Below are 10,955 nucleotides of genomic sequence, written 5' to 3'. Positions count from 1 at the left end.
GCCTGATGTATGATGATTTCCTAGGTCTATGCCTGACGTATGATGATTTCCTAGGTCTGTGCCTGATGTATGATGATTTCCTAGGTCTATGCCTGACCTATGATGATTTCCTAGGTCTATGCCTGACCTATGATGATTTCCTAGGTCTATGCCTGATGTATGATGATTTCCTAGGTCTATGCCTGACCTATGATGATTTCCTAGGTCTATGCCTGACGTATGAACCTTTTCCTAGGTCTATGCCTGACCTATGATGATTTCCTAGGTCTATGCCTGACCTATGATGATTTCCTAGGTCTATGCCTGACCTATGATGATTTCCTAGGTCTATGCCTGATGTATGATGATTTCCTAGGTCTGTGCCTGATGTATGATGATTTCCTAGGTCTATGCCTGACCTATGATGATTTCCTAGGTCTATGCCTGACCTATGATGATTTCCTAGGTCTATGCCTGATGTATGATGATTTCCTAGGTCTATGCCTGACCTATGATGATTTCCTAGGTCTATGCCTGACCTATGATGATTTCCTAGGTCTATGCCTGATGTATGATGATTTCCTAGGTCTATGCCTGACCTATGATGATTTCCTAGGTCTATGCCTGACGTATGAACCTTTTCCTAGGTCTATGCCTGACCTATGATGATTTCCTAGGTCTATGCCTGACCTATGATGATTTCCTAGGTCTATGCCTGACCTATGATGATTTCCTAGGTCTATGCCTGATGTATGATGATTTCCTAGGTCTATGCCTGACCTATGATGATTTCCTAGGTGTATGCCTGACCTATGATGATTTCCTAGGTCTATGCCTGACCTATGATGCTTTCCTAGAGCTGTGCCTGACGTGTGATTATTTCCTAGAGCTTTGCCTGACGTATGATGCTTTCCTAGAGCTTTGCCTGACGTATGATGCTTTCCTAGAGCTTTGCCTGACGTATGATACTTTCCTAGGGCTATGCCTGACCTATGATGGTTTCCTAGGGCTTTGCCTGACATCTTATGGTTTCCTACGGCTATTCCTGACGTATGATGCTTTCCTAGGGCTGTGCCTGATATATGATGCTTTCCTAGGGTACTGTCCTACATGGGGTCAGCTGCTTGTGCTCTCCAGAAGGATATCCCTTAAAGGTCTCATGTGAAGATTCTTGATTCATTATCGCATGGGAGCAGAGACCTCAGGCACCGCATTAACCTGAGACTAAAAGTTGAGATCGGTCTTACTTGCCATAGACAAATTCCTACCACCCTGGAAATTCTATGTACAGCCAACCATTTCCTACCCACGGAGCAGCGGAAGCACGATCCCCTCCCGCTCTCGTACCACACATCTTAACATGGCACACAACGCTGGGGTTAAGACAATACATTCATAGCAGCAGGATGAACAACTACCATCCCCACCACACCCTCCGTGTGAGAGCCTGATGGACTGTGGGCTTCAGGATCCCAAAGAGAGCACGCAGCGTGGGCCCATGGCACCAGACGCATCACATCACTTCACGAGCTTTCCAAATCTGGCACCATGACTGCGTGTGCTCCTTCCATGGTCTGCTCTCGCTGCATACGAGGTTTGCCAGGATTTTGCTACTGACTGCAGCCCTGCACAGACTGTCCTCTGGCACCCCTTAGCAGCAGAGAATTGAGGATGCCTTTTCTGCATTACAAAAACAGACACAAATGTGCCCAGTCAGAAAACAAGCAAGCCAAGCACCTGAGCTATGCACCCAGAGGTCTATCTCCGCTGTCGTACGGGAGAATGCCCAAGACTCCCGGTGAAACGTCCAGAGCTGACGGCTACCTGGCAGCTTTGTGGAAGGGAAGCACAATGCCATCGCCAAGAAACAGCAGGACGGAGTGGACGGGCGAAAGAGCGTCTGATACTGTGTCCTGAAGGGGCCGGACAGGTCAGGAGGCAGGGACTCACCCCCGACTGGGCAAGTGACTTGAGGGGGTGCCTCTTCTCCTGGAAATGCTGAAGGCTCCAGCAGGACAATCTTCTTTTTTCCAATATGGTGTCAAGTCCCAGCAGCTCAGACCACGGTGCTGATTCTGTTCACTGGCTTGGGCTTGGAGGAAGGCTGGCCAGGCTGTCCTGGGTGATGCCCGTGCAGCGGGATGGGCGATGTTGGGCCCAGCGGGGAGTGCGGTGAGAGAGGAGTGTGTGGAGTGAGTGGTGTGTGCGGTGTGTGTGGTGTGTGAGGAGTGTGTGGTGTGTGCGGAGTGTGCGGGGTGTGCGGTGTGTGTGGGGTGTGTGGAGCGTGAGGGGAAGGCGGTGGTAGTGGTGGGTAGGAGGGGTGGGGCGGGATCGGGGACTGGGGCGAGAGGGGGGATTGCGGGTGCCCTGCACCGTGCTGGGAATGCTGCATAGGATGCTGGTGCATGGGGTACGGGCCCACTGCCTGGCGCTGGCTGTGCTGCAGTGCATGGTGGGACTGCCCCATCATTTGCGGGTGGTGGGTGAACACAAAGTGCTTCGGGGGCTGCTTCTGCATAGAGTGCTGAGGGCCTTGGTGCATGTGCTGGGGGTAAGTGTGGGTCATGGGGTGCTGAGGCACGGGGCTGTACAGCGATGGTGGCGACAGTGGCGTGTTCCCTGGGTGCCGCCCGTGCATCACATACTGCGGATGTGGCGAGTTGGGCAGTGTGATATGCGGAGGCCTCTTCTGCCGCTGTAGCGTGAAGTGCTGAGGGCCCGTCTGCACATGGTAGCGTTGCTGAGGTGGTGGTGGCGGTGGCTGTTGAGGTGGAGGTGGCTGTGTCATGGTCGGTGGCATCTGCTGGTGGTACGGGGGAGGCGCCTGAGCCATGCCAGGCTGGTTGTGGCAGTACTGGGCATGCAGCGCCTGGATTTTAGAATGTTGGTCGGCCATGGCCATGGAAGGGTGGGGGTTGTGCGCAGCCATGTGGGGGTTGTGGATGTTGCTGTGAGGGTTGTGCATGGAGCCGGGAAGGTTCTGAAACGGACCTTTGCCACGCCTGCTCCCAAAGAGAGACCCCAGAAAGGAGGAGGAGGAGTTGGAAGGAGGCCTCTGTGCTTTGAACTCCTCCATGGGTGGGGGTGGCATCGACGGTGGAGGCGGCATCCTCTGATGGGGGTGCGGGCTGCTAATAATAGAACCCTGCAGGGAAGACAGAGAGAAAAGCATTAGACCTCGGCTTAAAACGATGCAATCCAGATGAGGGTCACTGAGCCCCACATGTTACCCGTGCTGCGTCTACTGGACACACATCCTACAACGCCCACAGTTTAAACTCTGGACTATCAGGTCTATCGTTCGTCGTTCCTGCCCAAGGCACCTGACTCTGCATCCGTAGCGGAGCGGACATGCAAACCCCCATGCTGCTGGAATGGCAGACACTGACTCCTTCGATTGATTCTGGATGCTGGAGAAGGAAAGGGAAGGGAAGGCTCAGAGAATCCTCCACGGATCAGTCATGAAGGATAGCCCGCTCTTCACCTGTCCTCGGATCGAAGGGATGAGTTATCTGGAAATATCTGCACAGCGTGAAAGCGATGGTGGTCTTGGGCACCTTGATAATAAGCGATAGGAGGGTGGGGCACATCACCGTGGATCCAAGAGGGTGGTTGACTTGGGCATCTGCCAGTAGATTCAAGGGGAGGGGCCACTTGGGCATCGCCCCATGGGGTGAAGAGGGTGGGCGACATGAGCACTTATCACTAGATAGAAGGGAGTCGAGGTCGTGGACTCCGCGCCATAGATAAAAAAAAAATTAAATGTAGTGCTTATATAGCGCACAAATCATCCCCGAAGGGGTCTCAAGGCGCTGCACGCATACCGCTGTGGAACCCTTCCTGGCTTTCCATGTGAAGTGCCCACTCCTGGGCACCCCCAAGGTGAAGCCAGGCATCCCAGCGCTGTTGGGGCCATTGTGGCGATTAAGCAAGCTATTGCCCAGAGTCACAGAGTGGGACCCATGATTAGAATAGGCACCGAGGCGAGAATTATCAGGTCCGGGGAAATTGAGCCCAAGACCCGCTGAGGTGGGAATTGAACCCTGGTCCGGGCCAGACCTCTGCATCAGGGTCTGCCGCTCTAACCATTGAGCCACACTTCTCCACAAAAGATCAAATGGGCGGGGCGGCTAGGGCAGCTGTCCATGGACTGAAGGCGGCGAGGGTCTGGGCTCTTCTCGAGGAAGAGGAATGAAAATCCCTCACCAGGAACGGTGATTAGAATCCACTCCGTGGTTTGCTCAGGAGGAAGGATGGGGATTCGCAGACTCCTTCGCGGATTGAAGAGGGGTGAGCCACTCGCAGAGAGGCTGAGCAGCTGTGGAGCACCCCAGCAACACCCCCACATTCCATTGTGAATGGGGATCCTTGTGTCTTTCCACAGTTTTTGGGGCAGCTGAAGAGTGAGACGAGCCCTGCAGAAACCATCAACAAGAAAGAGCTACTCACCTCTAGTCGCACTTCTCCATCGATAGCGTCTCGATCATATCTGAACCTAGTAACATACTTTCAACCGGTTGATGGAATCTTCTCAGCACTTTTCATACTATATTAAAAAAAGCCTTACTTTTTTTTGTAAAATTCAATTCCAAAGACAGAAACCCTTTGAGAAACAAGGGGTAGAGAGTGGATGGATGCAGTGACCGGGTCACCCGTAAGCGAGCTGGGTGCATGGCGTGTGGCTCTCTTTACACATACGTACGGACAGATATCCTTTGGTAACAGCAGAGAGGCCTGATGGTTTGCATGGGCAGAGTCTGGCTGCCAATGTGCCTGTCGTAAGAGTGACTCGCAGGTAAGTGGAAAGGGTGGTCTGAAGGGAGTTGAGATCTTAGCATGGACCATGAAACGTTGTAGGTGAGCCCTGGGACCAGCCTGAGCGGCTTTTGGGAAACAAGATGGGAGGGCGCGAGTCTCGCTGCCGTCCCAGAGGACATCATTCTCCCAAGATCGAGGATGCAAGATGGCCAAGATCCCCGGAAGGGAACAGGTTTTTGGGACATGCTGACACCATTAGGACCATCAAGCCTGTAATGGACTGGGCACAGCGGCGGTCCCAACCTCTTGACTTGGATGGCTTCGAGTGATTGAGGTCATTAAGGTTATGGAGGCTTTACACAGCCTTGTAAATACGGCCTTCTTTCCCGTAGTGCTCTGTGTAAACGGGGTGTTTCATGGGTGTTGCTGTGCGTGCTTCCACACAACACCCATAGCTTTTTGACGCAGTCCCAGATTTATAAGGGTCCGTACATCTGAGGCAGCGTCTCATCCTGAGGTGAGGCCATTCCTCATGTGGGATCCCTGGAAAGGGTGACCGTAAACCCTGCAGTGTCACTCCCACAAGACTGGTTGGAGACTCACATAATGCCAGGGCAAAGCTAGCCAGAGAAGCTTATTAGTCACTGGAACCAAGTATGACTACGAGCTACAGTACAGCCTCTGGATTCTGGTCCAGTTGGTGCTTGAAATCGGATCATCCCTCTTCGAAGATCGCAGTGGAGGTTCTTAATTTTCTAGCGCATTGGCAAAGAACGATCCGCATGGCGACAGCAGTCATGAGTGGGTCATCTTCATATGAAGGCTGTTGAGATGGGCGAACGGCTCAGCTTTTCCAGCTCTCAGTTCTTCTGGCCTCCAGGTACTCCACATTCTGGTATACCGTGGGATCTGTTTTTAGTTCATGCTACAGCACGACCTGTTATGCTACCCTATATCCCACAAGAGACTTTTGGACACACAAGCCCTCAGTGTTTGGTGGTGCACCATCTCTCCCCCCAATACCATTACAACAAGGTGCAGCTGCATCCAGGTGCTACTGCGTCAAGATGTCACTGCGTCAAGATCTCACTGCGTCAAGATGTCACTGCATCAAGATCTCACTGCATCAAGATCTCACTGCGTCAAGATCTCACTACGTCAAGATGTCACTGCGTCAAGATCTCTCTGCGTCAAGATGTCACTGCGTCAAGATGTCACTGCGTCAAGATCTCACTGCGTCAAGATGTCACTGCGTCAAGATCTCACTGCGTCAAGAGGTCACTGCGTCAAGATCTCTCTGCGTCAAGATGTCACTGCGTCAAGAGGTCACTGCGTCAAGATCTCTCTGCGTCAAGATCTGAAGATACTCATATACATCATGAGTCTAATCCCTTCCGCGATAACATCAGGATGTGAAAACGCTTCATAGATGACATCCTTATCCTATGGAGCGGTCCACCGACCTCACATGAAGATTTCTTGGTTTGGGTCAACACACTTAACCCTCACCTACACTTCACCATGACATCCTCACCCCAGGAAATCGCTTTCCTTGACCTAACGATCAGATTGGAAGCAGGTTCCATAAAGACCACCATGTACCGATAAACCTACAGATCGTAACAGCCTCCTGCACTATACGAGTCACCACCCCAGAGCCCTACGTACCAATCTGCCCTTTGGCCAATTCTTACGAATTAGGCGCAATTGTAGCGCTGTGGCTGATTACAAGAAGGAATCTGCTCTTCTTTCGAGGAACCTCCTCGACAGGGGTTACCCCAAGGGTGATGTTCTCAAGGCAAGGAAACGTGCCAGAAATAATAATCGAGAAGCCCTGCTGGAACGACAGGAGAGAGCCCCTGTTGAAAACCAACCGATCACCTGTGTGACTACCTTTACCTCCCTGTCCAATAAAATCAGGAACACGATTAAACATCATTGGGGCGTACTCAACACAGGTGACATGACCTTAGAGGAACCCAGATTTGCTTTCAAGAGGTCACAAAACCTAAAAGATATCTTGATTAGCACCAGACCTAAACCAACGAGGAAAGCAACCCAACTAACTTTATGGCACTTACCCCCTGTGGTGGGCCACTACCCATGTGGCATGTGTGGGGTCTGTAGATACACCCTGACTCTCAAAACTATACTACTCTCCGAAACCTTCAAATGGGAGCTCAGGCAACACACAAATTGTAATACATCTCACTGCATATACTTGTTAATATGCCCGTGCAACCTGCAGTACATAGGGATGACAACCCGCCCTATCAAGACTCGAATCACAGAACATCGCAGCAATTTCCGCTGCAGAAAGACCCACACCAAAATGTGCAAACATTATGTGGAAGCAAACCATGATGAGAATTCCATGAAGTGGGTAGTTCTGGAGTCCAGTCCCAACTGCCCTACTAAAGTGCTCTTCAATAAAGAACAGAGATGGGTGCATCGGTTGTCATCGGACCAACAGGGGCTCAATGAAGACATCCCCTGGCATTCATTATAGATTCCCACATTCTTAATATCTACTCATGAGACACAGTGACCGGATACATTCCCTAGCAACGAGAGTTGACAGTGACATTGACCTTTCACCACTTCCGGGTCACTCTCTTACCTGCAGGTACCTCCACTGACCCTAGGGCACTCACTTACATGGGCCCCCAACATAAGGAGACCTAGGCCCCACTACACGGACTGACCTGGGATTACCACTGATATGTTGTGACACAGTGAGGTCAGTCCTTGACACCATGGCGACCTGTGGGTGGCATTACCGTTTGCTACTGACATGTTGTGACACTGAGAGGTTAGTCCTTGACACCTTGGCGACCTGTGGGCGTCATTACCGTTTACTACTGACATGCTGTGACACAGAGAGTTTAGTTGTTGACACCATGGCGACCTGTGGGCGACATTACCAATCACAATTAACCTGTACCTTGCAATACAGGCACCCAAAGGGACCCCTTACATCATGGCCGCCACCCGCAATTAGACACTAGCTTTGTTCACAACTACGTGTACCTCATAACTATCTAATCTATTTATCGCCTATTCGTCTAACCCTTTGGTTTCAAACATTATGCAAACGTCCAATTAACTGAGGTAATCCACGCTCTTTTCACCGCTTTTTACATGGGGCGGTAAGCCAGGGCAACAGCTGCTCTGCAGTGTTTACACCAGCTTAAGATGGCCGCCACGCACTCGGCTCTGCACACGTGACCTTGGACAGGGGGCGGCTACCCAACGCGTCACGCTGGACGCCCGGCGTTGTTGAAATGACCCGCGCCGCCGAGCTCAAACATCTACTCGAGCTCGGCGGGGATGGGTAGGTCACAACGCCCGGACGCAGAAGACTCCAGGTGAGTGCTTTTAGCGCTTGACAAATGGTGAGCGATCAGCGCCATTACAGGTTTTTCTGGCCTCATTCAGTCCACCCACATTTAAGACAGGGACTCGCTTTTCATTACCGCGTTTTCTCCTACCCCTTCTCTAGCCATACCTCGAGGGCTTAGCTCTGCAGTTCAGCCCTGCCGAACACTCATGTGGCCTCTAATATATGATCACTAGGTGAGTAGGAGCTTCTACATATGCGAGTTTTTTACCCATGCCTGTTTAAATGTTTTATGTAGATCACAGGGAGAGTGCTACTATGCCTACTAAGTTACCAAGTGGTGTTACACATAAGACCTGCCTAATACCTGACATTCTACAGGCAGGCATTGATATTAAGACTGCTGCATTTTTTAACACTGCATCCTTAACACTGTATTTTTACATTGTTGTTTTAAACTATCACCCTCACTATCCACGGTCCTTTTCACAGTTCTAGTTATTGTGTGTGCACTTCACTTTGACTTTGCACGCTCAATACACTTGGCATGCGGTGGATGTGTAAAATAACGTTCAATACCACCAGCATGTTAGTAGATTTTCTTCCTGGCAATATTGTGACCTACTTTTTTGTTTAACTACTGTTTCCTTATCCTTTCTATAGGCATAGGAGGATCCACTAAAGGTAACAATACAACACGTATGATACTAGCATGTTGTTGTCTTCACTTTGGTCCTGAAGAATCGCGGTTAATATACCATTAGCGAGAAACATGTTGACCACATGCACAGCTAGTTTCTACTAGGGGTCACACAACATAATAGGCTGACACCTAGGCAACTAGCTTCACCTTTTAACTGTAGCCAGGGGACCCCCAGAATAAAGTCCATTCCGGTACCCCTTGTTACATTTTAGCCGCCTTATCATAGGAATACACTACCCTGCCCACATACCCCCACTTCACCAAAAGGCAGTTGGAAAAAGATCTCCGCCAAAGAGCCCCTCTCTGAGGTGTGCCCGTCGGGGATTGCACCGCCTCCCCGACGAGGAGCAACCGCCGATGATGAAGCATGACACTCCTCGGGGTGTGTGAGGCAAATACATCCAACATAATGGATGCCCCAGGGTATCATTTAATTCCCCTTCTTGGTCACGCCAGCTAACTATTTCCCTACCTCCTTTTCCTTATGGAACAGTGCAGCAACCCCATTTTTTGAACTGCGTCAAGATGTCACTGCGTCAAGAGGTCACTGCGTCAAGATCTCACTGCGTCAAGAGGTCACTGCGTCAAGATCTCACTGCGTCACGATGTCACTGCGTCAAGATGTCACTGCGTCAAGAGGTCACTGCGTCAAGATCTCACTGCGTCAAGATCTCACTGCGTCAAGATGTCTCTGCGTCAAGATCTCTCTGCGTCAAAAGGTCACTGCGTCAAGATCTCACTGCGTCAAGATCTCTCTGCGTCAAGATGTCACTGCGTCAAGATCTCACTGCGTCAAGATCTCACTGCGTCAAGATCTCACTGCGTCAAGAGGTCACTGCGTCAAGATCTCTCTGCGTCAAGATGTCACTGCGTCAAGAGGTCACTGCGTCAAGATCTCTCTGCGTCAAGATCTCACTGCGTCAAGATGTCACTGCGTCAAGATCTCACTGCGTCAAGATCTCACTGCGTCAAGATGTCACTGCGTCAAGATCTCACTGCGTCAAGATGTCACTGCGTCAAGATCTCACTGCATCAAGATCTCTCTGCGTCAAGATGTCACTGCGTCAAGATCTCACTGCATCAAGATCTCACTGCGTCAAGATCTCACTGCGTCAAGATGTCACTGCGTCAAGATGTCACTGCGTCAAGATGTCACTGCGTCAAGATCTCACTGCGTCAAGATGTCACTGCGTCAAGATCTCACTGCGTCAAGATCTCTCTGCGTCAAGATGTCACTGCGTCAAGATGTCACTGCGTCAAGATCTCACTGCGTCAAGATGTCACTGCGTCAAGATCTCACTGCGTCAAGATCTCTCTGCGTCAAGATCTCACTGCGTCAAGATGTCACTGCGTCAAGATCTCACTGCGTCAAGATGTCACTGCGTCAAGATCTCACTGCGTCAAGATGTCACTGCGTCAAGATCTCACTGCGTCAAGATCTCTCTGCGTCAAGATGTCACTGCGTCAAGATCTCACTGCGTCAAGATCTCACTGCGTCAAGATCTCACTGCGTCAAGATGTCACTGCGTCAAGATGTCACTACGTCAAGATCTCACTGCGTCAAGATGTCACTGCGTCAAGATTTCACTGCGTCAAGATCTCACTGCGTCAAGATGTCACTGCGTCAAGATCTCTCTGCGTCAAGATGTCACGGCGTCAAGATGTCACTGCGTCAAGATCTCACTGCGTCAAGATCTCACTGCATCAAGATCTCTCTGCGTCAAGATGTCACTGCGTCAAGATCTCACTGCATCAAGATCTCACTGCGTCAAGATCTCACTGCGTCAAGATGTCACTGCGTCAAGATGTCACTGCGTCAAGATGTCACTGCGTCAAGATCTCACTGCGTCAAGATCTCACTGCGTCAAGATCTCACTGCGTCAAGATGTCACTGCGTCAAGATCTCTCTGCGTCAAGATGTCACGGCGTCAAGATCTCACTGCGTCAAGATGTCACGGCGTCAAGATCTCTCTGCGTCAAGATGTCACGGCGTCAAGATGTCACTGCGTCAAGATGTCACGGCGTCAAGATCTCTCTGCGTCAAGATCTCACTGCATCAAGATCTCTCTGCGTCAAGATGTCACTGCGTCAAGATCTCTCTGCGTCAAGATGTCACGGCGTCAAGATCTCTCTGCGTCAAGATGTCACGGCGTCAAGATCTCACTGCGTCAAGAT

General features: G+C 50.8%; 1 protein-coding gene across 4 annotated transcripts in view; it reads right to left on the bottom strand.

The window, feature by feature from the left end:
• Nucleotides 1-701: 701 nt before the first annotated feature.
• IQSEC2 (IQ motif and Sec7 domain ArfGEF 2) overlaps nt 702-10,955 on the bottom strand; it is a 359,223-nt gene continuing 348,969 nt past the window's right edge. For 3 of the 4 annotated variants that reach the window (XM_078664507.1, XM_078664509.1, XM_078664508.1), the window contains one exon: nt 702-3,124. In XM_078664507.1, coding sequence (XP_078520633.1) covers nt 2,036-3,124 — 1,089 coding nt within the window. In that variant the 3' untranslated portion in view covers nt 702-2,035. The remainder of the gene's footprint in view (nt 3,125-10,955) is intronic. The other variant, XM_078664510.1, reaches the window with a different exon arrangement.

This window comes from Lissotriton helveticus, chromosome 10, assembly GCF_964261635.1.
Source record: "Lissotriton helveticus chromosome 10, aLisHel1.1, whole genome shotgun sequence".
NCBI classification, from domain to species: Eukaryota; Metazoa; Chordata; class Amphibia; order Caudata; family Salamandridae; genus Lissotriton; species Lissotriton helveticus.
This window is presented reverse-complemented; position numbering and strand designations above follow the sequence as displayed.